The 27,954-nt window shown below is 44.1% G+C and overlaps 1 protein-coding gene across 1 annotated transcript in view; it reads right to left on the bottom strand.

The window, feature by feature from the left end:
- The window catches only part of SCN10A (sodium voltage-gated channel alpha subunit 10), a 94,084-nt gene that overhangs the window by 52,762 nt on the left and 13,368 nt on the right, over positions 1-27,954 (bottom strand). Inside the window, exons 4-12 of the mRNA XM_053221912.1 lie at positions 15,855-15,983; positions 15,183-15,274; positions 12,982-13,173; positions 12,490-12,556; positions 8,925-9,066; positions 8,583-8,780; positions 7,698-7,868; positions 4,136-4,429; positions 1,638-1,749 (exon numbers count right to left, since the gene is read on the bottom strand). Of these exons, the coding sequence (XP_053077887.1) occupies positions 1,638-1,749; positions 4,136-4,429; positions 7,698-7,868; positions 8,583-8,780; positions 8,925-9,066; positions 12,490-12,556; positions 12,982-13,173; positions 15,183-15,274; positions 15,855-15,983 (1,397 nt within the window). The remainder of the gene's footprint in view (positions 1-1,637; positions 1,750-4,135; positions 4,430-7,697; positions 7,869-8,582; positions 8,781-8,924; positions 9,067-12,489; positions 12,557-12,981; positions 13,174-15,182; positions 15,275-15,854; positions 15,984-27,954) is intronic.

Below are 27,954 nucleotides of genomic sequence, written 5' to 3'. Positions count from 1 at the left end.
AACATTAACTGTTTGATGGCTAAGAGCAAAAAGGAAAAAGAATCCAAGCAACCCACCTGGCCAACAAAAAGTCATGGGCATAGCATGGTTAGATTCTATGCAGCCATAAAAAATGTTAGGCATACAGACTTTATTACAATGGCAAATGATTTTTGATAAATAATATGAGAAAAATGTACACACTGTTGTTACTGAAATATGTATACATTTCACAAAGCACAAATTCATGCATGCAACAAAAGTAACTTGAATTCATAATTGAATTCAATATATACCACAAGTCCTCAACCTGGGGATCTTGTTTTGGTTAATTCAGTGTCTGCTATTACATCACTATCTGAGGTTGCATCTGAGTTCTGGAGAGCTCAGGGTCGGAAGAGTGTTGGGCTGGTCCTTGGTCATTGCCAAGTATATTTTACTGGAGTCATTGTAGTTCCCATGTGGTCTCTGGTGGGAGAGCCACAGAGATGGCTGTTCTCTCTTTGCCTCTCACTCACCTTCCCTAACCCTCAAGTGGGGCAAGGTCATCACCTAGCTACTTTCCTGCTATGCAGGCCACGGGGCACTCTCAGAGGCTGCCTCAGGCCTTCTCTACCCAGGTAGGTCACCTGCTTCTCTACTGTATAGTTTCTGTACCATGCTGGGCATGTGAGTCTTTTTCTAAGACTTGCCACCTCTCACTTCCCCTAGAAAGTAAGGCATAGATTGGCTCTGTTTTCAAATCCCTCAAACACCTTTTTTTGTTTGTTTGTTTCGCCATGCCCTCCCCCACAGTTAGGATTCAGTCCAGGGCTGGGAGGGGAGCACATAGAGCCCCTTCTCAGGAACACACCAGCATCTAAGTTCCCCCTCCCTCCTTCAGCCCAGTACACGTTAAATTTGTCTAGGGGAGATACATGGCTGGACAAAAGTAAGGCCATATTTTCCATGCCCTGAGGCAAAATAGAGGCCGGATAAGAAGACAGGCCTTAATACAGGATACAATCATGCTCTTTGGGAACTTGTGTGTCAGGTGACCGTGACCCAGTGCTGTTGCCTTCTTCCAGCCCCTGGCTTGGTAGAAGCAACTGGAACTTAGACACATCCCTGAGGAGGCTGAATGGGCTCCCATTTGATTGGTAGAGCCCTAAATTAACAAGAATTTAGTTAAATTGACTGATTAATTTACTTAAATTATCTTCCAATGCTCAGCATAATGTGGGCTTGAGACAGAAATTAAGTTATAACCATACGAGTTACAACCATGAAAAATGACAGGATAATTCCACCATACTTGAAAATTAAGGACTGTTAAAATTTTTTGCATACCTGAGGTAGCTTGAAATTCTCTGGTTTCTGCCAGATCACCTTCTAAAATTTAGTTTTATGAATACATATGAGGCTGATGTTAATTTAAACAAGAGATGAATAGGGTGTTTCAAACTCATTGGATTCTATTGTTTTTGAAAAATTGTCCACATTTAAAAAAACACATTGATAAAGGGTGATGGGACCAAGGGCATAAGAAAGAGGAGTATTTAGGATCCCAGGACACAGATGGGCGATATATTTGACACAGATTTGGGGCATCCCCTCTGCTGCTCAAATGCAGACTCATCACAGCACAGTTGATGGAAATTCCAATGAGCAGTACTTACCCTCAAGGACAGAGGTCATGATGCTGACAACACTCATTGCCCTTTGGGCTCGGAAAGGTTCATTCAGGTATTCTGCCGATAAGAAAGTCTTCTTCTGTCCTGCATCAAATGCCTGCTGGGACACAAACAATCAGGATATTCCCCCAACCTGAAGTCATCAGTGGCAAAAATGGGTCACTCAGCCTCTTATTGGCCCATCTCATGTGGTTGTGAGTTGCCTGGTGAAGCTATGTTCCTCTGTAGCTGTGCTTTCCCATTTGGGAAATGGGGCTGCTTCTTGAACTTGGGGTAAGAGCTTAGGCATGAGGACCAGGACATAGAGTTGGGGGTACAAGCAGAGTCTAGCTTTGTAGCTGACATTATAACCTGGGCTCACCTGAGGGTCTGCTAATTCCTGCCTGAGGACAGAGTCCTTGGGCAGCAGTGTGGGGATGGGGCTGCCTCAAGGGTCTCTGAGGTTTCCACTAAAGGGAAGTGACAGCTGCAGGAGCGGTGGGCCAGGAAGTCATTCCAAGACTTCGTCTGCGCTGGGCATGTGGTGTTCAGACAGAATTCCTCTTCCAGGACAGGTTTTTTTTTTGACCTCCCTTTTGATAGGCCCCTTTCTCTCCCCAGCATATAACTCAGTTTCAGCTCCACACGGTCCTTTTCTTTCTGAGGGAATATTTGTGTGTCTTGATTCTCCAGTGTTAGTTGTTTGACACAGCCCTTTTGAACCTTCCCTCTTTGGGCCTTCCCGGGGAAGTTCCATCTGGGTTCTGTGCTCTAACTCTGGTCCTACACTACCCCAGATGTGGGGAGTCTGGGGCCCATAGAAGCTGATTCTGGCACTGCACTGCACATTCAGAATCCAAATTCAGCAGGCATGAGCACATGCCATAGGTGAAGTTCATAGGTAGATAGTAAGTATTTTAATACATATGAAGAATGTTCAGAAAGTTTTCAACCATGAGGACTCAACAAGAGATGCCAGCATAGCTATTGTTATTTTCAGGCAAATGTGTATCAGTGCAGGCACTTTATGATTCCATTTAACCCTTCAGCTATTTAGAAACCTTTTTAATGGGGGACTTGGAGGCCTGAAGAATTTAAGGGGCTTGTTACAGGTGACTCGGTTGGTAAATGGCAAACCTGTGATTGAAACCCACGTCCATGTGACACAGAGGACTTAAAGAGTTAATCTTACACTAGCTGAATAACTTAACTAAAATGAATCAAAGTCAGAATATCTAGGAAGGTGATAATCTAAGGAGAAATTCTTGAATGAGGTATTTTCTGGAGTGTTAAAGCAACTCCAAGAGAGGTCTGCAGGTTGGCTTTGACTTTTGGACTCTGTTGATGACTCTTTGTTGGCTCTTGGAGACCCACTCTCCACCTTCTCTACCCCGCCCTGTGCCTGGGGAAGGTGGTCTGTACTCTCTTGTTCTGGTCAGGCTTGGCCAATGGGAGGCACAGACAGAAGATCAGAGTCTGGAAGGAGAGGGACTATCACCTGGCTTCTTCCCTGCAGCGCTGTGACTGACCTCCCCCCTGGATCACAAGTTCTGTGGGACCACCCAGCTCTTGCTGGGTTCTGGTTCTGGTCCTTCCCCTCACCACTTCAGCCTAAGCATATAACAGCTTCCCACCATTGCTCATCTCTAAGTGCCTCACTGTCCCTTCTTAGTTCAAAGCCCAGTGCATACCTCTCCCCCAATTGCCCACTGGAGTGGTATCTGTTTCTTGCTGGGATCACATGGCATCCAATCAGAGATGGAGCTAAGGTAACCCTGTAGGACTTATCCAAGGCAGGAGAGCCATATCCTGGTTAGTCTACAAGTCTGTTTGAGAACTGCTCTGGGTCCCTGGCTAGCCAGAGAGGGCAAATGAAAAACACTGGAAGCATCATTACTGAAACTAAAGGGAGAGCTCAAATTAAATCACAGCTCTCAATCCAATGAGGATTCCCTGGTTTTCCATTGCACTCTGCGATTATTCTATGAAGAGTGCTCACCAGTTAGTCACTGTTGCCTAATTTGTACATTTTGGCAAGTTATTGCTTCTCTGAGTAAAGCAAGGGATACTTTGCTTCTGCTAATATCTATCCAGGGCACCTCCCAGGATTTCTCTGGGTCCCATGGGCCAAACCCAGCATAGTTTGCACAGAGCTACAAGCAGAAAGAGAAGAACCTTCCCTTTTTCTCATACTCATCCAGGAACCAGGCAGGCCTGTCTCTAAAGCAGTAATAGTGAGTGGAGACAGAGGAACACAGAAAAAAATAAAAGGATCAGCTGGAAAATAATTTGTATTATTGTACTGCAGAGGAAACCAGAAAACCAGTTTGACCTCAGGTAAATCCAGTATCTCTGACTCTCACCTGCCCTGTCTGTAAAATGGGGATAGAGGGGAAATGTTGGACACAATGTTGTCTAAAGGAGCCTTCCATGGGTGGCACTCAGTGTTTGTTGGCCCTCACCTGGAGGGCAGCTCAAGAGATCTGGAGCATTGACGAACTTACCGAGACTTCGATGCCTCCAGGAGCAAGCTCACCGGTGGGCAATGTGGAGTGTCCGTCTTCTCCAAGTCCTGAGCCAGGGTTGGAGGGCTGAGGCAGCGGACTCCTAGGGAGGGGGCCTTGCTGGCCGGCACCCCCACCCAGCAGCAAGGAGCCCCGACGGCTGTCACGGTCTCCAGGAAAGACTCCATCATCTGTGGCCCCATCAGGGAATGAGGCATCCAGGCAAGGGGCCCGGAAATGGAACACACTGCTGTGGCTAGCCCGGCGCCTCCCAGAGGTGAGACCTAGGAAAGACTGGGCATTGCCCCAAAGGACCAGGAAAAAAGGCAGACTGGAAGCTCATCCTGCAGGCATATCTGGAGCTCAACACTTCCTCCACCCATTCCTATTTCCCTGCCCTTATTCTCATGAACTTCCAGAAAAAAATTTAAGACATAGATCCAAGGGGTATTCTAGGTAAACATGGGAAGAGAACAGGAGAAAAGAATATTTTTGACATGGCCTGGGAAAAGGCCAAGAGTGATTACAGAGTGCTTAAGATCAGTAAGTAGGTCACGATGGCCAAGGATGTCAGAAGACAATCTTGTCACCCAGACGAGTCAGCTATTTACAGCCTTAGCCCATAGGACTGGACAAAACTGTCTTAAATTCCCTGCTCCACAAGTAAAGCTGTGACCTAAGGAGACTATTATGCACACCAGTATTGGAACAAGCTCCGTAAATGGTTTGTTGAATGAACAAGTGCACTCTATTGTCTGAAAATTAGGTTCTGCAATTCATTAGATCCAGCCTATACAAATGTGCGAGTTTGTGTGGTGCAGGAGGAGACAAGAGCTTTGTAATGTAATGAGCTTCCAAGATCCCTTGAGGCAAACTTTGAATAGTCAACAATGGGGAGATTGAAGGGAGGGTTGCAGCCTAATTTCCTGGAAGAATAATGCCATGCCTCCAAATCAATAAACATTTCCCATCAAAATCTTCCACTGAGGGAATGGCGAGGCTTACAGTTGCCAGAGAAAAGGAGCTAATTCACAGGCCTAGAGCCCCTGGAGGGTGAGTATGCTGGGTTGGCCAGTGCCCATGACCACTGTGGGAGCCTGACCATAACAAGTTATCAGTTCTATTCTAAGCCATATGAACTATTTCTAGACATCTACACAGTGACTTGCTACCAAACTTTGTCATACTGCTGAATGTTCCCCCTTCCTTAATTCCTCTTATTTACTAAACTACTAAAGTTGGGACATTTTGTCAATTAGAGTCCTCCTTACTTATCCCCCTATCCCACAGAACTGAAGTTTCCTTTTTGGATTATTTGGAGCCTGACACTGTTCAGCAACTATCATTGCAATCCTGGTATCATAAACAGAGCATTCTTTGCCTAGAATATATGTCCAAGGATTATGAAACTCATAAAACCTCACGAATCCTTCCCACTTTTGAAGTAAAGGAGTAGAATTGGCAAATTCTTGTTAAAAATGGGATGGCTGAGTTATTTGCAGGGGGCAGTAAGCAAACAAATGAAACAAACTAAGAAGAAAATTTTGGTCCCATGTTTGACAGGTGGTGCTTCCCTGGCCACCAACTAAGATTTCAGAATTAACCTGTTTGACCAATGGTGGCCAATGACTTCTGAATCTAAGTACTAGACTTGACTTGTCTTAAAATGCATCATCCAAGCAGGCCAACTTGTGTCCTGGGGGTTCCCTGAAACCTCTGCTGTGTCTCTTGTTGTTTGCTACCCCTAACCTCTCACCCACTGCTGCTGTTTGGAAAATGACTTTATATAAACACTGCTGATGGTCTGTTTACCACAGGAACGCACCTGGGAAAAGAGGAAGGGGATGCCCTCTTGAATGAATTTCAATCCTTTAGTTAGCATTAAAGAGGTACCCAAAGGGTGCTTCCCTGCTTTGGCACATATACGTTCTATTTGAGGCCTGGAAAATACTCCTCCCCCCCCCCTCCCCTGCAGTCCTCAGTTATTAGAGGAACCCCTACTCACTATTTACTATTCATCTCAATGATCTCCTCCTCTGTGAAGTCTTTCTTGATACACCTCCACTCCCATAAGCGTGGATGCTTCCTCTTCTATTCCCAAAACACCATGTATGTTTCCCTAATATAGTATATAGCACACAGTTGTTTACATATCTGCCTCCTCCACCAAATGGAAGTCCTTGGGAAATGGACCATCAGTCATCTCTAGGTGCACATCATGCACCTAGTATTGTTGAGTTAACAAGACACAGTTCCTCTTTTGCCCATTTGAAGGTAAACCTAGCTGGAGAGATGAGCACACATGTCCATCTGGTGTGTTTGTGTCCAATTATTGGACAGCCAGGTGCTAATTTATGTGAGGCTGACTGTATGAGGGGAGTTAAAGCCCGATTCGCAGTATCATCGACATTTCCATGGAGGCTATGATTCAGTCTGTCCTGTGATTGTCAGAGCCCTAGTGAAATCCCCTTTGAAATGTCTTCTGAATTGTACCCCGTGCATGCCAGGTGCTGCTCCAAACAGGCAGAACAAGGAAGGGAAAGGCACAGAATCTGATGAATGAGGAAGTGTGGATATCACTGAGGCCAGTGTGCATGTGAGTATATCTGTGTAGATATATGCACACATAAGTCTGGGGATTATAGAGACAGTATTATAAAAAGTAGAATGTCCTTCAGATGAGCATATGAAAAGAGACTGAGAGGGAACTGAGGGACAGGAGGCCTGACAAATAGCCAGTTGATCCCCTCTTCCATACTATTAGTGTGGGAACTGCTCTTTCACAAAGGGATTATGATCTCTTAGGCCTCTGGAAAGGAAGTGTTTGCCATACACAGGACTTCCAAGGGAGAGAGAGGTGATGGGAGGAAACTTGGTGAGGCTAGGGAATCTTGGAGTGGGATGCAGAAGATTTGGGTGGTGGACAGAATTGTTACAGGGTCTAGTGAGGTTCTGAAGTTATTCCGAGGCTGGACTGTATCTCAGAGATGGGGGCTGTAATCTTCTTTGCCAGCAACAGGTGAGAGTCTGGGTTGTGGGGGCTGAGGCAAAAAGTCAGAAAGAAGCTTGTAAATGATTTCAGCACCACAAACAGAATTGCAGATCAGAGTGTTAGAAGGAAGCTAACGCTTGCTGTCCACAGGTCCATGGACACCTCAAGGTCAGCATGTCCAATATGGGCTCACCACTTTCCCTACAAACCTGGTTTCTTCCTCCGGTGCTCCTCCCTTAGAATCACCACCCATCTGATTGCCCAATTCTGAAAACTGGGAGTCATTTTGGACTCCTCTCTCCTTTTTCCACATTCCACAGTCCCAGTCTCATTGTCCCCTACCCCCAGTAAAAGTCAGAATCCACCCCTTTTCCGTATCCACGATGCCCCTCTCTTAGTTTAGGCCACCGTGTGGTGGGGGGGTCGATGTGCTGTCTGGATTACTAAAACATCCTCCCCATCTTGAGCCTCCTGCTGTCTGCCTGCTACAAACCTCTTCCCAATCCAACCTATTGTCCGTGGCGGCTGCCAAGGCGGGTGATCTTTAGAACACGAACTTGAGCTCCTTACCATCCTGCGTTGGTTGTAAGGATCAGATTGGGGTGATTTGCTGTCATCTGTGGAGCCCTCTGACAGCCTCGGCTTCATCCTGGGCATTCTCTCACTGGCAGTTTTGGAGGCTAAAGGTGATCCATTGTGGGAATGGAGAGAAGCTGTGTCAATCCCCAGTGCTGCCAGCACCTGAAGAGAGAGAACAGCAGCTGCAGCCAACAATATGTGCTTGAGCTTTGCGTAAATGTGCCCCTCAGTCGTGGGATGTCACGGAGGTGAGGGCATCTAGGACAGAGAGGGTCAGGATTAGGACCTGGGTGGTGGTGGGATTGAGGCATGGCAGGAAGGGCCACCTCTGGGTCATCTCTTCCGTTTACACCATGTAATGTGTCTGTTGATTCCCCGCCCAAATCCCTTTTACCAGGTCAGTACACTCATCTTCAGCAGCTTGAGTGTTAGCTGTTAATGGATCACAGCTACAGCATCCTGCAGAATATTTCCTTTCATTGTACATTTGGCTGGGGGCGGGCATAGGGGTGTAAACTGCCAGCCCCCTTGTCTCAAGAAAGGCTAACGTTGTGGTACTAGTCATGCCCCAGAACTCTGCATGGGATCAGGCTGAAGGTGGTCTGTAGCTGAGGCCACTTTCTAGTTTAATTCATCTCCTGTCCTGCTTCCTTCTTTCTCCTTTTCCTGAGGGCACCCCTCAATAAATCACTTGCACAAGATCTTGATTCAAGTTCCCTTTTTGAGAAAACCTGACCTAAGATGGTGCTTGAGGTACAATAAATCGTTCTTACAGTCCCGTAGCATGACAGCCTTAATGTAAGTGGCTTCTCCAGACCTCTCCCCAAGAACGTTCAGCCTGCAGCAGATTTCACAAAGCGTCCACCCCTCACAGACCTCCTGCTCCTTCCGGAGCATCTCGAGGGCCTCCTGGAACTTTTTCTCCTTGGCTTCAATTTCATCAATGGTGGCCTGGTTCTGCTCCTCATATGCCATGGTGACCACAGCCAAGATCAAGTTGACCAGGTAGAAAGACCCCAGAAAGATGACCAGCACGAAAAAGACCATATACATTTTCCCAGAAGCCCTCAGCGTCTGCAGATTCAAGAGAAAGAAGAGAGATCTGTATCCAGAGTACATGGGCCCCCGACATTGCCAGACTCTTCCAAGAAAAACGTAGGCATGCATCTGACTCCCCGGCCTCCAACCAAGTCTGTAGCGGGGCATGCAGCTCAATACCTGCTGGTAGAGGCGTTCCCAGGAATCCTGTGTCATGAGGCGGAACAGTGACAGGAAAGCCCAAGCAAAGGAGTCGAAGCTGGTGTAGTTAAAATCTGGGTTGTCAGATGTTTTAAGACAGAAATAACCTTCAGGGCAATGGCTGCAGCAAGAATAGAGAAGGTCATCAATTGCACAGCCCCTCTGTTTACTGGGGGCAAGGCAGCCCTGGGCTGTAGGAAGACCATAGGGGTTGAAGTCAAAGATTGGAATTCAAGACCTGGCCTCCCTCTGATCAGTTGGATGACCTTGATCTCCTTAAGGCTCAGTTTCTCTTGCACATTTAAATGGGGATGGTAATACTTTCACTTCAGAGTTTCATGCAGAGGGGTACGGCCAGGGAAGGCCAGCTGACTGCCTTGACATGATCCCGTAAGGTGGCTAACTCCCTGCAAGTTCATACCAGGGGAGGGAGAGTCAGTACAATAATGCAGACTTAAGACCTGAGCCATCTGGTATCACCTGCCAACCTGTCCGTCAAAGGACTCACACTGGGGAGTCAAGCTCACTCCCCAATTATACGTAATAATGAAAACGATACTTTCCACTTACTGAGCACTTACTAGGTGCCCCTCTCTCTCCTAAGTGCATTACAAATGCTATAATTTAATTACCCTAACAATCCTTTCTTACAGATGTGGAAGCTGAGGTTCAGAAAAAGGAAGTCAGCTGCCTGAAACCATACAGATGCCAGTGTATTTATTTAAAAGGAGGAGTATATCTGTCAAGTAGCCTATGAAGACTGACTGATGAAGGAAGGCCAACTTGAAGATAACCACGTGAGTACTGAGGGGGGCAGTGATGGACTGACTCTTTCTCACGATAAGGGAGTGAGTTGATGTAAAGAAGTCTGTCTAAGCTCAAGGCATGTGAGGTGCTCTCACCCGCCCCAGTGGGATGACTCTGCTGAGAAAACAGTAATTCCTTGTTTGGAGTTTGGGATTCTATTGCTCCAACATGCCTCCACCAACACCAGTCTCAGGGGCTGTCCTTATCCCAGACATCCATGCAAACACATAATCCTGGGACCCATACAGTTGATTAGGGTCCCAGCAACTTGACTATGATTAATCCCAACTCTATCTTCAATCTCGGTTGGAGATTTGCAAGTTCCTGGACTCTATAGGCCCACATTTAAAGACAGACAGTCTTTTGTTTTGCCCTCTGAGGAGTTAATCAACCTGTTATCTGTAGGTCTGCTTGTTAACTCCGAGGGTAGCCGTATGTCTATGTCTTCCATTAAACCCCACTACAGCTGTTACACATCAACAACGAATTGCTCTGAGAATTAAGTGAGCCCACAGTACAAAGGTTCTTGCATGGTGCCTTCAGCATCGTAAATATCGTATGTAAAATGAAGATGAAAATTCCTGTTATTTTTAACCTGCACTGACCAAAAGGATGGACTGGAAGAACATATGTGAAAGAATCCTGGAAATCATGAAGTGTTTCCTAGTACTTGGTCTCCACTTTGAGAACAGTGCCACTGGTCAGTGCGGGCCTTTGCTCGGGGCTCTGGCTTCTCTGTGGCCCAGCACAGGACATAGGTTCTGTCGTCACAGGATGCTGTTCAAGTCTCACTCCACCCATCATCCTGAACGGGCCTCTCTTGCCTTCTCAGCCCTATCCACCCCTTTATCTCCTGGCTAGGACCTGCCCAGCAGGACATCTGGCCTTTTTTGGAGCTGGGTTGGGGGGCTATGGATGAACCCCATAACTTTACCACAGTAGTTTGGGCTACTCTGGAGCCATCGCCATGAGAAATGCCATTATTCAGACAAGAAAAGGAATTGAGGGGGCCTTCAGTTTAGATTTAAGCCAAAGGCAAATGATATCAGGACAACCCCATCCCTGAGCCAAAGAACCAAATGCCAAGTGCATTTGTGAAGAAAGAGGCCAAGGAGCTGACGTTGATCAAATTCTCCACCTCCATCCTTCAGCTCTATCTGAGATTGTTTTTCTAGTGAGCAGATCAAGGCAAAGCTCTATATAGGTCTCCCTCAGCTCCACATGGGCAATATGGAGTTGTTAGCCCTTCAGGGAGTGGGGTCATTTGGGCTCAGGGCTTCGGATCCCCAGCTGTGGAGATGGGAAAGATGAGCCTTGCTGATCTGTGGCCTGAACACTTTCTGCTCATGCCCGCTACAGTGGTCAAAGCATCAGGCAAGCTTGAGGGGACCCTGTGCCCCTTGCTTTGTCTCACATTCTATTCTGCCACCTGGAATGGCCTCCATCCAAACCATCTCTTGTTCAACCAAGCTGGAGACACCCTGCCTGCCCTTCAATGCTCACCTCGACCACCACCTCTAGGAAATCTTCCCTGGCCTCCTGCCCTGCCTCCCACCATCACCTCACTGTGTTTCCCCGGCCCATGGAGTCTCTAGCACAGTACTGCTTCTTCACAGGGTAGCATCCTTATGTATATGCATCAGAGCTCACAAACTGGCAGCTTGCAGGCTGAATTTGGCTTGCAGAAATATTTTGTTTGGCCCACAATATGTAGACATTTTTTGGAATTGGTAGCCAATGTTTGTAGTTGGGAGATTTCACATAAAAATCTAAATTCCTTATCTCTCTTTTAAAAGTTAGAAGAGCTAGAAGCAATGGACCAACATTTCCACGTGGCAACCCAAAGCTGGACTGGGCGGTGGCTGGCCCTTTTGGATGGGGCACAAGCTGTCATCGCTCAGTTCCTACCCAGCCTAATCCTCTCATTTGTTGTCATGTACCTGGCCTCTGTAAGAATTTGAAATGGCTAAGTGTGATACACAGGTTTCTTCCTCTGTCATGTGCAGATAATGAAACCCATGTGATGGAGTTGTGATGATTAAACGTAAAACATTTGACACAAAACATATTTAATGAGTATTAGTTTCTTCCTGGGGTAGATTACCAAAATGGCCATGATGATTTCCCTGCCCGTATCTGTATCTCTTTGCAATAGGATGCTGCAGCTCCTCTGATCAAGAGGTACAGTTTATCTTCCCAGCGCTTGGATTTGCACTGGTCAGTGACTTGCTTTGGCCAATAGAATGCAGTAGAAGTGACACTGTGCCTCTTCTAAACCTAGGTCCCAAGAAACCTTGCATACTTCCCCTCTTTCTCTTGGCACTCTGCCTCTGCCATGAGAATAAGACCATGCTGGGGTATAAGACCACATGGAACAGAGAAGCCACCCCAGCTGAGACCAGCTAGATTTGCTGGCCCCCTGCTAATCTGTCCATTATTTGCAGATGTATGATTAAACTCAGTCAATGCCAAAACACCAGGCTGATCTCAGCTCAACATGCTGATGTGCAGAATCCTGAGCTGGTGTTTTAAGCCACAGAAATCTTGGGGCTATTTGTTACATGGCAAAAGCTAACTCATACACTCCCTCCCCCTGAGCCTGGGATGACAAAAGCCATGACTTATTCATTTCTACACCTTCCTTGGGATCTGAAGACCAGTCTCTGTCTAGAAAATGATGATGACAAGGAGAAAGGACTGCTGGGCATTGGTGCTTTGTCATGGGTTGGGCACTCACCCTGCATCAGATCCATTGCCACACAGTAAGGGATCTGAAGTGCCTGGCTTATTGTAGTAGAAATCTGCAGAAGAAAGGAAGAAATGAAAGCCTTGCATATGCTTCTGAACCCTCTAGCTCAAGCCTTGTGTGGTAAAGGCAACACTTCTCAAATCTTCTGCCTGAGCAAGATGCATTCCCTTGGCTATGTGCTTTCAGTGGGCACACTGGGACATTCGGAAGGAGAAAAGTCCCATCTTGGAAGAGAAAAGTGGAGCAGTGATTTCAGTCTGAGCCTCCCCCAGCAGAATGACTTGTGCCCAGGTTCATAGCTCATTTCCTTGTAAATAGGACATGGGCAACAGAAAATGGGGACCCCAAAGTAAAATATAGCTCAAGAGAACCATTTAAGCAGGAAAGAGGAGTCAAAAATATATTTCTATGTAGGTATGCAGGGGCTTCACTCCCCCTTGCCAACCAGACCTTCATCCTCTTGGCAGAAGTTCCACTCGTGTTTTCCATAAGAAGAGTAATTGCCTGTCTCATTGAGAGCGGTACAATTCTTGACACATTTGTTCTTGAGGTTGCCCTTGAAGAGCTGCAGGCCCACCAAGGCAAAGACACTCAAGCAGAAGACGGTGAGGATGGTCACATCCGCCAGTTTCTTCACCGAGTGGATCAGGGCTCCCACAATGACCTTCAGCCCTGTGGGAAGATGATAGCAACACTTCCACGTGGATGACGTACCACACACACAGAACACTGGCATGTCTGCGTCTTAACCATCCTGTCCTTTCACCATGTATAAGCGTGAGGTACTTTACAAACCCTGGGGCAGTTCCAAGCCCGGCTCCTCATCTAAGCCTCGCAATAGCCCTGAGACAGAGGCAGAGATTATTGTCCCATTGTAAAGATGAGACAACTGAGACCCAAGTGATAGATTTCTTATCATCATAAGGCTAATATAATACACTTCTGACAGTAGAAATTCAATTTTAAAAATAATTGTTGAATACCTGCTATGTTTCAGGCACTAAACTAGACATGAGGCTTCTAATTTGACTCTAATAATTTGACATCTGTTTTTCTATACTCACTTCATTTCTGGGAGGCAGCTTGAGGCTGGGGGCACATGGACCTTTGTGTGTGTGTGTTGAGAGAGAGATGGCGGAGACAGAGAGAGAAAGGGAAAAACCTAATCAGAAGGAGCTGCCTCAGGGACAAGCACAGCTGGCAGTAAAGGTTCAGGAGGGAGGATTTGTGGCCATGGCAAATGAAATCAGCTTCTTTGAGAGAGTAGCTTCACAGATAGCAGAAAGAACTCTGAGGAGGGGCGAAGTCTGGGACTGATGCTTGTCTTGTCATTTTGGTTAACAAATAACCCATTGAGCACTACCTGTGTTGGCCCCTGGGGTAGGAGCTGAGGAGGGGCTAAGGCACTGGCATGTGGTGGGGTTGTCTGATAACTGAGGGGAAGTGCCATAGCATTATCGAGCAGGTGGGCACACACAGAGGCAACCCCTACCTGAAGCCTGGGGTGGGATGGGATGGGATGGTATGGAGTGTGGGGAAGTTGAGGGAGACTAGAGAGTTTCCTTGAGAAAGTCAAATCTTGGCAGAGCCCCGAGGAAGGAATATTAGTTGAGTGAAGAGGGGAAGGGCTCTCTTGGTAGAGGAGCAGCGTGGCCAAGAGCTGGGAGATGAGCAAAGGCAGGGAGCATTTATGGAACCACAGGTGGATTCTAGAACATGATGCAAGGTGGATATGGGAGAGAGGTGAGACAGGAGACGGAGTGCGGACAGAGCAGGTCTTGTAAACAACACTCAGGGTTTTCCTGGCTAAGACTAGGTGAGAGAGACACTAAGTGGCAGCACTAAGTGAGGAAGCTTATCCAGCAGAAGTTGGCAAAGACTTTCCGATCCTTCCCTGCAGAGCCGGACAGAGAATGGTAGAAAGGACTTCACCCATAGTTTGAGCGTTTGTGTTTTCCAGATAAGAGCATGGATTCTCAGGGGTGAGGGAAGGGAGATAATCCAACAGGCCACAAGGTGGAAGCTGTCTTAAGCTTTGCCTGGTCTCTGGACTCACTATCCTTTCCACCAACTCAGCGGACGATGAGGCACATCCCTGAGATACTGGTGACAACAGAGGTTTGAAGGCCAAAGGAGACGAGCGTTGTGAACTACTTTTGTTTCTGAATTCTCTGTGATCAAGAATTGCCCAATCTTTTTCTCTCTGTGGGCCCAAAGACAGGCCTGTCGCTCAAGCTTTCAGGTATACGGAAGTGGTAAACATACCCACTAGAGCCTAGGACTGCCTGCTCCCTTCCTCCCTATTTCCAAGTTTACACCTTTGGTTTAGGATGTAAATGAGGACCTCCAACTGGAGGCTTGTCTGAAGCCCACAACAGGAACACAAAATGAGGACATGACCTTGTCATTTGTCGATGGTGAGTCTGTCAGGTACTGTGCACAGAGCATTGGCCTAGGAATTGGGACATCGGGTCTCCAGGTCACATTTTGCCTCTTAATAGTGATGAGGACTTGGGATTGTGTTTTCTACTCTCTGGGCCTCAGTTCCTTTGTCTTTTACAGGGGGACAACAGTTCATGCCCTGGTGCTTTATAGGGCTCTTGCAGAAATCAAAGACAGACGTCAGGCTGTGGAAACCAGCATATGTTCTATGAATACATGTGGTGGTCAAAGCTGCTCACCTGGGATCACAGAAACTGTCTTTAAGGCTCTAAGAACTCTGAATGTACGCAGGCCTGAGATCCCTCGGAGATCTATCGCTTCGCCAATGTATCTGTGGGACCAGAAGTCGGTCAGTACCTTCAAGGACAGGGTCCTGGGAATGCATGCAGCATAAATAAGGACAATTTGGGGTAACGAGAGCCTCAGTGGGACCCGGAATAGACACAAAATCTAATGGCACGTCCACCTATAGACTGACACACAGATTTAATTATTGCAATATCATTTAGAATGGCCCCTGTGAGAAGATGCATTATGATCTAGAACATTCTGGGTACTACATGCATGGATGAGTAGTCAAGCATGTGGGCTTGGCCAGCTGGTCTCCTCAGGCACGCATCTTCTCCACCCACTCAGGCAAACATCTTCAGGTCAGGTAGGTGCAAGGCTGAACCGTGTCTACTCACTTTGATAGGCCATTTATCAGCTCAGAGTTGAGGACTCTGACTTCTCCCTGAAGGTATGGGACTAACCCTGAAAAGTGACTCCCAAAGCAACATTTAGTGGCAAGGAAACCCCAGGCCGTGAAGTTCCAAATGACGAAGCTGGACAGAGGTGAAGAAACATCCCCAGAGTGCAACCCACCCAGAAGCCCCATGCAAACATAAACATCAGCACGGAGAAATACTCACGCCAGGGTAATGACGCTAAAATCCAACCAGTTCCAAGGATCTCGCAGGTAAGCAAACTCATTTAGACAAAATCCTCTTGCCAGAATCTTTATCAAGGCTTCAAAGGTATAAATGACAGTGAAGACATACCTGGGAGGGGAGGTGGAAAGGAGTGTTAGCCATGCCATGGAGAGAGCTCAAAGGGGAGCTCCTGGAATGGCTCCAAAGGAAAACACACAAAGATCATCAGCGAGGCTGGGAAAGGGAAGTAGATAAGGTAAGGAGGGGAGACACAGACTGGGGAACTCAGAGCAGTCACACAGATGGGTGGGGTGGGGACAGATTGAGGTGGCTGAGACGGTTGGCAGCATCTTCAGCTCAGAAGGTGGGCAGAGGGCAACGGCAGGTGCAGAACCACCAGAAGGTCTAGAACAAGGATGTTCCTGTTTGCTGAGATGCCCAGAGGGAACCTGGAGGCCCCTTTCCCAACCTGCTGTTGACTGACATGTGGAACAGGGATAAGGTCCTGCTACATCCCTCCTCTCCAAACTTCTCTGCTTCCAGCTGTGTTTTCTTCTCCCACCGCACTTGGCCTGCAAATGTTTCGGGACTCAGGAATCCCAGTCCAAGAGCCACAAGAGGCAGGAAACAGCTGGGTGTCATGGAAGAGAAAAGCATCTAAATCCATGAAAATTTTCTCTGGAGGACGGGTCTTGCCAGAGGAAGTCATATCCAATAGTCCTTTTAGTCTGCTGGGTACTTTGTGGGTTTGGAGGTGAAGACAGATCTGGAGCTGAGGTTGAGAGTAAGGTAGTGTTTCTCAAATGTTTAGAATCTCTCAATTACCTGTGGCAGTAGTTTTCAATCTCTAGCAAGTATCTGAACCACCTGGAAGGCTTGTTCAAACAGAATTCTGGGGTCCACCCTCAGAATATTTTAAATATAAGAATATTTAGTCAGTCAAGAGTAGGGCCTAAGAATGTGCATTTCTAACACATCCCCAGCTGATGTTAGTGCTGCTAGACTGCGAGAATTACCCCTCTAGGACCAAAGGGATTCAGATGCACACGTAATTTTGGGTACAGTAAGTTTTTTAAATTATAAAATCATAAACACAAACACCAGTGTTAAAAACGGAAAGCCTTGATTAAATATGACAGATCGAACATAGGTATTTACCTCTATCCTTTTTGAAATTCTTCTTAAATGTTGGTGGAAGGATTTTTTTTTTAAAGCATAAATCCACGAGGACAAAGATAATGGAGAACACGACAACAGCATTTTGAAAACTAGGGAGCATGTGGATGGGTAGTCACTGACAAAGCAGACCCAAGAAAGCTGAAACCTGAGCCGGGAAGTGGGGAGTTCCCAGAAGCAAGCCAGCCCACACTGTAGGACTGCTCAGGAGAGATACTAAATATCTCTGAAAGTGGGATTTGGGGAAAGTGTGTCAGGTGGAGCTGGATACTGTTTGAAAGGCTTTACAAGAAGCAGCCATTCAGCGAGGAACTTCCTCTCCTGCTGTGGAAATAGACTGGATGCTCATTCTTTCAAGAGTTGGACGAGGGAGACAGAGAGAGAGATTGCATGCTGAAACAGGAGTATAAAGGAAACTTTATATACTGAAAGGCACTCAGCCTGCCCATCCACCCACTCACTTCTGCTTTTAGTTAGTTTCTAGAAGCCTGTAGTCAGGTTAATAGCCCAAGAAGATGCTGTACTTTTTTTTTTTTTAATGTTTATTTATTTTTGAGACAGAGAGAGACAGAGCATGAACAGAGGAGGGGCAGAGAGAGAGGGAGACACAGAATCTGAAACAGGCTCCAGGCTCTGAGCTGTCAGCACAGAACCTGATGCGAGGCTCGAACTCACGGACCGTGAGATCATGACCTGAGCCGAAGTCGGACGCTTAACCGACCGAGCCACCCAGGCGCCTCAAGATGCTGTACTTTTAATGTGAACCGCTAGCCAATGAGCATCAGGAATTGGAAGGATGCTTCTAACACCACAGACTAAAGCAACCAAACAGGAAAGAAAGAAAAGCTAAAAAGACAACGCAGGGAGCAGAAGAAAAGTTGGGAAAAATTCTTATTAATATTTTTTAGAGAGTTAAGAAGATCCAGGATATGCGGAATAAGAACAGAAGGCTATAAAGACTATTCAAAGAACAAAACAGAACTTTTGGAAATAAAAATATGACAGTGAAAGTAAAACGTTAATAGGAGAGCTGGAAATAAAGGTGAAAGAGATCTCATAGGAAGTGGGATAAAAAGAAATGATGAGAGGTGGTTAAAAAGCATGAAAATTAGAGATGATCAGGCCAGTAGGTACAATGTCTGACTAATAGATCTAGAATGAAATAGACCAAGAAAGAGACAAGAGAAAATTATCAAAGTAATAATTCAAGAAAATCTCTGCAAACTTCAGGATCTAAGTATTCAGTTAAAAACACCCACAAATGTCAAGAACATGAATGAATGTCAACAAATTTCAGAACATTGTGCACAGACAGAAGACCCCTACTGCATTTGAGGGAGTGAAAAATCACAGGTCATATCCAAAGGATTAAGAATCAAAATATCATCAGATTTCTCAATGGCAACCTTAGAGGGTACAAGACAATGGAACAAATGCCTTCAAAATTTTGAGGAGAATAATTTCTCATATAGAATTTCTTCCCAAGCTCAACCGTTAGGATGAGGGTAAAATAAAGACAATTATGGATATGCAAAGTCTCCGAAAATGTGCTTTCCATCTAAGAAAGTTACCATAGGATGCTCCATCCAAACAAGAAAGCAACCAATAAAGAGGAAGATCTGGGGACGCAAGGGAGAGACAAACGGAATCCAAAAGAAAATGGAGAAGGAAAAATCTCCAGACAAGAGCTGCATACCATGTTCGAGAATGCCTAGGCCGGACTGAGGCGGAAGCTAGAGGGCTCCAGGAGTGACTTCCCCAAGAAAAATGGGAACTGATGGGTAACCTGACATGATCCAATAAATTGAGGCAAGGATTAAACCCCCGGAGAAGAGCTTGGGAGCAAAGTAGTGATAAATACATAGAACATGAAGCAATGAAATCCTTATTGACTCCAGAGAGAGCAAAAATGTTGTGCTAAAGGAAAATGTCATCAAAGGACACTGCATGATACAGCTGTCATGTCATTTGCTCAGCAATTCTGTTACATAACCGTGTCTGTAGTCAGTCGATGTACATCTTGTCTGATTATCTACCCCAAAATGATAATATAACTGAAGCAGGGAGACAAGTGTGAGAGGAAAGGAGTTTCCTAATTCTTTTTTTTTTTTCCATAACAGAAAGCCAACAGATAACATCTAAAATGGAAGAATAAAAAATACAGTATGAGTATATGACTAGAGATAGGGAAGTATCAGAATAAAGAGGTAAAACATCTGAGAGGACTCGCCTCTGGAAATACGGGATTAGGGGCAAAGAGAAGAGCATGAAATTGTACTTTTTGTTAGAATCTTTATAGAACTCTGTGACCTTTTAAATCATGAGCCTGTGTATCTTATATAAAAGTAACAATCACATTAAAAAGAGAATAGCAGTAATGCCTGTTCGTATCTGCGAGAGAGAAAGAGTGTTTGAAATTATTCACGAAGAAATCTATATCTGGCTGGCTGGCTGCTTGAGCTGTCAGCTTCCATATCTTGTGGGTCCCCCCCCCCCGACTCTTTATGTTTTCTAAATTGGAAAATCTTAATTCAGAATTATAGGTTGTTGGGAAGCTTTGACGGATATTTCTGGCTTTTCAGATCAAATGCAGATCCAGAAATTATGGAGAGCATTCTGAAGACTATTTTCAGTGCTTCACCAGAGAACGCCAGCCTAGGCTGAACACCACCCATCGCTGGAGGGTTAAAGGTCGCAACCCGGCGGACAGGAGCTGATGCAGTCACGTCCTCTTTCTGGCGGCGCTTGGCTCCGAAGGTATTTCTTCGTGTTCTGTTGCGGCATGTTGATGTGATTTTTTAAAATGCAAAAGATATTCCTGATGAAGGAAGAAAATCACTGGGTATTGAGAAAAAGTCAAGCTCTAAGCCCTGGAGCTGTTTGCCCCACTTCCTCAGTTTTAAGATATCCTGATGCCTACTCATTAAAAAATCTTGAGGTTAGGTCCTAAAGGCAAAGATCCATACTATTCAAAATCCTGAATGTATTACTAAGACACATCGCGTGTATTTGGAGAAATGGTCATTTAAAAAGGTTTTATCCCTTATTTTATTTTTTTATGAATATAATTTACTGTCAGATTGGCTCCCGTACAACACCCAGTGCTCATGCCAACAAGTGCCCTCCTCAATGCCCACCACCCATATTCCCTCTCCCCGCCCCCCCCCCCCCCCCATCCATCCTCGGTTTGTTCTCTGTGATTGAGTCTCTTGTGGTTTGCCTCCCTCCCTCTCTGTTGGTAACTATTTTTTCCCCCATCCCTTCCCCCATGGTCTGAAAACACTATAAGCCTTTTTGGTTTGCCAGCCAGAGCAATTCAGTGTGGGAAAACAGAACCTCACTTTGATTTCAGCCCTGGAGGCTGAGGAAACTCACACTGTGAGGCCACAGTTTGTATTCACAATTTCCGCTGGGTTGCTCAAAGGCAGTTCAGGGTCTGAAGGCATGCTTGTGGACCCCCACTGTTTTCCACCAGTAAAGGGTGTACTGCATTTGGAAGGAACGTCTTTCATTTGTACAGTGATGCCTTTCCTTGCTGACCGCGTGGCTGGAGCTTCTTCGGTACCAATTCAATGTATCTATTTTTTTTTTTCCAATGGTGGTGAAATATACATAAAATAAAATTTACTGCCATCACCATCTTAAGTATGCAATTCAGCGGCATTAAGTACATTCACAACATTGCGAAATCACTACCACTCTCGTCTCCAGAACTTATTATCCCAAACAGAAGGTCTGTACTCCAGCCAGTCCCCATTCCTCCCTCCCCTGCTCCCTGGCAACCTCAATTCTACTTTCTGTCTCCATAAATTTGCCTACTCTAGGTACCTCATCTAAGAGGAATTATACAAATCATACAATTCGTCCTTTTGTGTCTGGCTAATTTTACTCAGCGTGATGTTTTAAGGTTCATCCATGTTGCAGCATGTGAATGCTACATGAATGAATCTCATTCATTTTTAATGCTGAATAATAGTCCATTGTCCATACAATGCATATGTCACATTTTGTTTATGCATTCACCCCTCGATGGACATGTGGGCGGTTTCCTACCTTTTGGCTCTCGTGAATAATGCCGCTATGAACATTGGTGTACAAGCTAACATACCTTTCTAAAGTTTCCAAGCTGATCTTTAATTAATTAAGCCAGAAGTCTCTTCTTTTATTTTTCTTTAATTTTTTTTAATGTTTATTTATTTTTGAGACAGAGAGAGACAGAGCATGAATGGGGGAGGGGCAGAGAGAGAGGGAGACACAGAATTGGAAACAGGCTCCAGGCTCTGAGCCATCAGCCCAGAGCCCGACGCGGGGCTCGAACTCATGGACCGTGAGATCGTGACCTGAGCTGAAGTCGGACGCTCAACCGACTGAGCCACCCAGGCGCCCCAGAAGTCTCTTCTTTTAAAATGAGCTTCATATGATGAATAAGACAAAAAGTCATTGAGCACTTCTCTCTCACATATATGGTGCATGTCTACAGAAAACTGATATGCCCATAGTGTTATTAAACTGTAAAGTAAAATGTCTGCTTAGTTATATGTACATAACAGTCATTGATTTTTTTTTTAATTTCTTAAAAAAATTTTTTTAAATGTTTATTTATTTTTAAGAGGGGGAGGCAGTATGAGCAGGGGAGGGGCAGAGAGAGAGGGAGACACAGAATCTGAAGCAGGCTCCAGGCTCTGAGCTGTCAGCACAGAGCCCGACGCGGGGCTCGAACCCACAAACTGCGAGATCATGACCTGAGCCGAAGTCAGACGCTCAACTGACTGAGCCACCCAGGCGCCCCTATAACAGTCATTGAGTTTAAATGGCAGTCACATTATAAGAAATCCAGTGGTTCTGTTAAAGGAATTCTACCAATTTCTTCCTGCTTTCTTTCCAACTACAATATTTGTCATTGATTTGGAAGCGGGTTTCATGTCTTACCAGCAAGGGTATAGGAGGAATGGGCACACTACAGTTTTTGATTCTTTTCAGCCTTTAACATCAAATTTGGCAATTTGTACTGGAAAGCCTGATTTTGTTTTTGTACTAAAAATAGTCAACTGGTTTAAAAGCGAGGTCAATAAGCTTTGTTGGAAAATACTATGGCAGTTGGGGTAGCTGATTATTATTATTTGATGCAAATGTTATTAGCAGATAATAAACTGGGAACTAGGACAACAGGTTCACTGATCCAATAACATTCAATGATCATCTTTCATTGTCATGCTATTTTCTCATTTATTTTTTATCTGCTTTTGTGAGATTATCCACATCCATCGTCCACTTGTCTCATGACCTGCAGCTTCCAGCTTTGTATTTATGACAGAGTCCATTCATTATTTACATTTGTGACCTTATTTCATATTGTGAGGTTTACTTTTTCTATTTTCATCGCTATTGTTGTATTTCCGCAAGCCACTTTTGAAATGATTCCATTTTTTGAACTGTGATATCAGGCAATGCAAGTCTAACAAATGTAAACAGTAACTGTCAGATGACAATCAAACACATTAGGTAGAATAAGCTACCCATGATCAAGTCCATGTTAACCAGTAGGAGCTCTCAGTCCTTGAAACACACACACTGTTTTTAAGAACGTGAAAAGACAGAAATTCTATGAAAATTATGGTCAGTCTTACATGTCAGACTTTTAAATTATCTGTGCTTTTCCTTCTCAATCTGTCAAATGGTTTAGAGGCTAATGATTTAGAGACTTGTGACCAACAGAGGTCCCTGGATAACTTACTGAGAGACATTGTAGGGGAGGGAGAGACCTGAATTACGGTGCAAAACAGAGTGAGAGGAATCTGGAGTTCCAGGGAACAATACCGAAGGAAGACAGTGAGGCAGAGACATGGAAAAGCAACCCAAAGGGATAATTTATGAGAGAATATTATAAATCAGCCTCATTTACCAAGATAGATCAAATGAAATACTGGCAAGTTGAATCCAGCAATGATCAAGCTGGGCCATTAAAAGTAGATTGGCAAATTTATTAATGTAACCTTCTATATTAACAGATGAAAGAGCTAATGATAATCTTAATAAAATAGAAATATTGATAAAAACCAACACCCACTCGTAATGAAACTCTTTTTTTACATCCTTCACACACTTTCATTTTTTTGAAATTTAAATCAAAGTTAGTTAACATATAATATAATAATAATTTCAGGAATAAAATTTAGTGATTCACCTCTTACAAATAATACCCAGTGCTCATCCCAACAACTGCCCTCCTTAATGCCCTTACCCCTTTAGCCCATCCCCACCTCAAACCCCTGTAGCAACCCTCAGTTTGTTCTCTGTATTTAAGAGACTCTTACGGTTTGTCTCCCTCTCTGTTTTTATACTAGTTTTGCTTCCCTTCCCCTATGTTCATCTGTTTTGTTTCTTAAATTTCACAAATGAGTGAAATCATATGATATTTGTCTTTCCCTGACTGACTTATCTTGCTTAGCATAATACACTCTAGTTCCATCCATGTTGTTGCAAATGGCAAGATTTCATTCTTTTTTTTTTGATCGCTGAGTAATATTCCATTGTGTATGTATATACCACATCTTCTTCATCTGTTCATCAGTCAAAGGACATTTGAGGCCTTTCCATACATTGGCTATTGTCGATAGTGCTGCTATAAACATTGGGGTGCATGTGTCCCTTTGAATCAGCACTCTTGTACCCTTTGGATAAATGCCTAGTGCAATTCCTGGGTCGTAGGGTAGTTCTATTTTTAATTTTTTGAGGAACCTCCATACTGTGAAACTCTTTTTTAAAAAATATATTTATGGGGCGCCTGGGTGGCGCAGTCAGTTAAGCATCCGACTTCAGCTCAGGTCACGATCTCTCGGTCCGTGAGTTCGAGCCCCGCGTCGGGCTCTGGGCTGATGGCTCAGAGCCTGGAGCCTGCTTCCGATTCTGTGTCTCCTTCTCTCTCTGCCCCTCCTCCGTTCATGCTCTGTCTCTCTCTGTCTCAAAAATAAATAAATGTTAAAAAAATAAATAAAATAAAATAAAAACTATATTTATTTATTTTGAGAGAGAGAGAGCAAGAGCCAAAGAGGGACAGAGAGAGGGGGAGAGAGAGAATCCCAAGCAGACTCTGTTCTCACACCACAATCCCACATGGGGCTCAATCCCAAGAACCATGAGATCATGACCCGAGCTGAAACCAAGAGTTGGACGCTTAACTGACTGAGCCACCCAGGTGCCCCATAATGAAACTCTTAACAAACCAGAAGTGGAACGAAATTTCCATAACTTGATAAAGGCTAATTATAAAAATCCCATAATCATCATGATAATAGTGAAAATTAGAAGCATACTTTTAAAAATCAAGAGCAAAGGAAATAACACTCATTACTGTAGATTCAATTCAGCATTGTGCTGAAGGTCTGGTCAGTTCAGTAAGACAGGAAAAGCAAACAAGTGGTATAAGACTCACAAAGAAAGAAACAAGTTCATCATTATTTGCAGACGATATAATTGTTTAAATAGAAAACCCAAGAGAATCTACAGGAAAATGTTGAACTTGTTCAGGAGCTCAGCAAGGCTGTTGGGTGCAAAACCAATATGTGGACATTAATAACATTGACATATTTTAGCAATAAAAATAAACACTCAAAAGGACAACCACAATGATAATGTACCTAAGGATACGAAATGTAAGTACTTTACATAAGACATAATGTTATAGAAGAATATAAAAGAAGGCCTGTATAAATTGGGAGATATGCCATGCTGATGTGAGGAAAGGCTTGACATCATAAATGTGGCATTCTCCCAATGGTAATAAATAGATTCAGTGGATCTACACTCGAAGTTTCAACAGATTGGTAAGAAAAAAGCTTGAAAACATGACCCTTTAATTGATATAGAAAAGTAAAGAGAAGGAAGAACTGATTTTCTTTTTTTTTTAAGTTTATTTATTTATTTATTTATTTATTTATTTATTTATTTTGAGGGAGGGTGGGACAGACAGAGGGAGAGAGAGAATCCCAAGCAGGCTCTGCTGCGTGAGTGCCAAACCTGACACAGGGCTCGAACTCATGAACTGTGAGGTCATGACCTGAGCTGAAAGCAAGCATTAGACACTTAACTGACTGAGCCACCCAGGCACCCCAAGAACTAATGATTTTCAAGAAGGTAAATAAGGATGGGTGTTTTGGTCAACCAGATCAAACCAGATCAACCAGATCAACCAGATTATCAAGCATTCAGATCAGTGTGGTGTTGACTGAGTAACAAATAAATTTGACGGAGTAACAAATAAATAATCGGGAGAAACAGACCTGAGTATGCATGAGAATCTGGTGCAAGATGGAGGTAGTGGAAGGAATCACTTTGAAACAACGATCCATTAAAAATGGTGTTGGGATAATCCACACAGAAAAATATTAGAAGCTTATCTCAAGCCATGTGTGTGGGCATTCAAGTCTAGGGGGTGGTGTGAAATATCTAAATGTAGAAAGAAATATTATGATGCTTAGCAGAAAATACAGAATACCTTTATGGAATACTATACTATATAGCAGTAAAAAAAATAAATGAAATAAGTCTACACGTATCCACTTAGACCAGTCTCAAAATCACAGTATTGATTTTTAAAAAGCATCAGCTAAACACTGTTATTCAACATGGCATTGGAAGTTCTAGCCTCAACAATCAGACAACACCAAGGAATAAAAGGCATCCAAATTGGCAAGGAGGAAGGCAAACTTTCACTCTTCACAGATGACCTGATACTCCAAATGGAAAACCCAAAAGATTCTACCAAAAAACTGCTAGAACTGATCCATGAGTTCAGCAAAGTTGCAGGATATAAAATCAACGCTCAGAAATCAGTTGCATTCCTATACACCAATAATGAAGCAACAGAAAGAGAAATTAAGGAATTGATCTCACTTACAACTACACCAAAAGCCATAAAACACCTAGGAATAAACCTAACCAAAAAGGTGAAAAATCTATACACTGAAAACTATAGAAAGCTTATGAAAGAAATTGAAGAAGACAAAAAAATGGAAAAATATTCCATGCTCCTGGACTGGGAGAACAAGTATTGTTAAGATGTCAATACCACCCCCAAAAATCTATATATTCAAGGCAATCCCTATCAAAATGACACCAGCATTCTTCACAGAGCTAGGACAAACAATCCTAAAATTTGTATGGAACCAAATAGCCAAAGCAATCTGGAAAAAGAAAACCAAAGTTGGAGGCATCACAATCCCAGACTTCAAAATGTATTACAAAGCTGTAATCATCAAGACAGTATGGTACTGGCAGAAAAACAGATGCTCAGATCAATGGAACAGAATAGAGAACCCAGAAATGGACCCACCTGACAAAGCAGGAAAGAATATCCAGTGGAATAAAGACAGTCTCTTCAGCAAATGGTGCTGGGAAAACTGGACAGCGATATGCAGAAGAATGAACCTGGACCATTTTCTTATACCATACGTAAAAATAAACTCAACATGGATGAAAGACTTAAACGTAAGACAGGAAGTCATCAAAATCCCCGAAGAGAAAGCAGGTGAAAACCTCTTTGTCCTTGGCCACAGCAACTTCTTACTCAACACATCTCCAGAGGCAAGGGAAACAAAAGCAAAAATGAACTACTGGGACCTCACCAAAATAAAAAGCTTCTGCACAGCCAAGGAAACAATCAGCAAAACTAAAAGGCAACCGACGGAATGGGAGAAGATATTTGCAAATGATATATTCTATAAAGGGTTGGTATCCAAAATCTATAAAGAACTTATCAAGCTCAACATCCAAAAAACAAATAATCCAGTGAAGAAATGGGCAAAAGACATGAATGGACACTTCTCCAAAGAAGACATCCAGATGGCCAACTGACACATGAAAAAATGCTCAACATCACTCATCATCAGGGAAATACAAATCAGAACCACAATGATACCACCTCACACCAGTCAGAATGGCTAAAATAAACAACTTAGGTAACAACAGATGTTGGCGAGGATGCAGAGAAAGAAGATATTTTTTGCACTGCTGGTGGGAATGCATACTGGTGTGGCCACTCTGGAAAACATGAAGGTTCCTCAAAAAATTAAAAATAGAACTACCCTACGACCCAGCAGTTGCACTACTATGTATTTATCCAAGGGATACAGGTATGCTGTTTCGAAGGGACACATGCACCCCAACGTTTATAGCAGCATTACTGACAATAGCCAAAGTATGTAAAGAGCCCAAATGTCCATTGACAGATGAATGGATAAAGAAGATGTGGTATATATATATACAATGGAGTATTACCCGGCAGTCAAAAAGAATGAAATCTTGCCATTTGCAACTACGTGGATGGAACTAGAGGGTATTATGTTAAGTGAAATTAGTCAATTAGAGAAAGACAAACATCATGACTTTGCTCATGTGAGGAATTTACGATACGAACGGATGAACATAGGGGAAGGGAAGCAAAAATAATATAAAAACAAGGAAGGGGACAAAACATAAGAGACTCAAATACAGAGAACAAACTGAGAGTTGCTGGAGGGGTTTGGGGTGGGGAGATGGGCTAAATGGGCCAGGGGCATTAGGGAGGACACTTGTTGGGATGAGCACTGGGTGTTATACATAGGGATGAATCACTGGACTCTGCTCCTGAAATCATTACAGCACTATATTCTAACTAACTTGGATGTAAATTAAAAAAATTAAAAATTAAAAATTAAAAAAACCTAAAAACAGCATCAGCTAAAGTGCACACAACATGGCATCATTCATATTCATTTGAAAAGACACGAAACAGTACTTAAGGTGTGCGGTGCCAGGGAAACATTCCCCTGTTTGCCATGGGTTTAGTTTCATTTCATGTGTCCCTTTCTAGGTAAGAAAATATTTATCTTTCTACTGTGCTTTTCCCTGCAACCAAATTGCTGTATTTTGTCAAACGTTTCCCCAG

The sequence above is a fragment of the Acinonyx jubatus genome, chromosome C2, assembly GCF_027475565.1.
Source record: "Acinonyx jubatus isolate Ajub_Pintada_27869175 chromosome C2, VMU_Ajub_asm_v1.0, whole genome shotgun sequence".
NCBI classification, from domain to species: Eukaryota; Metazoa; Chordata; class Mammalia; order Carnivora; family Felidae; genus Acinonyx; species Acinonyx jubatus.
The sequence above is the reverse complement of the archived record's forward strand: the minus strand, read 5'-3'. Positions and strand labels throughout refer to the sequence as shown.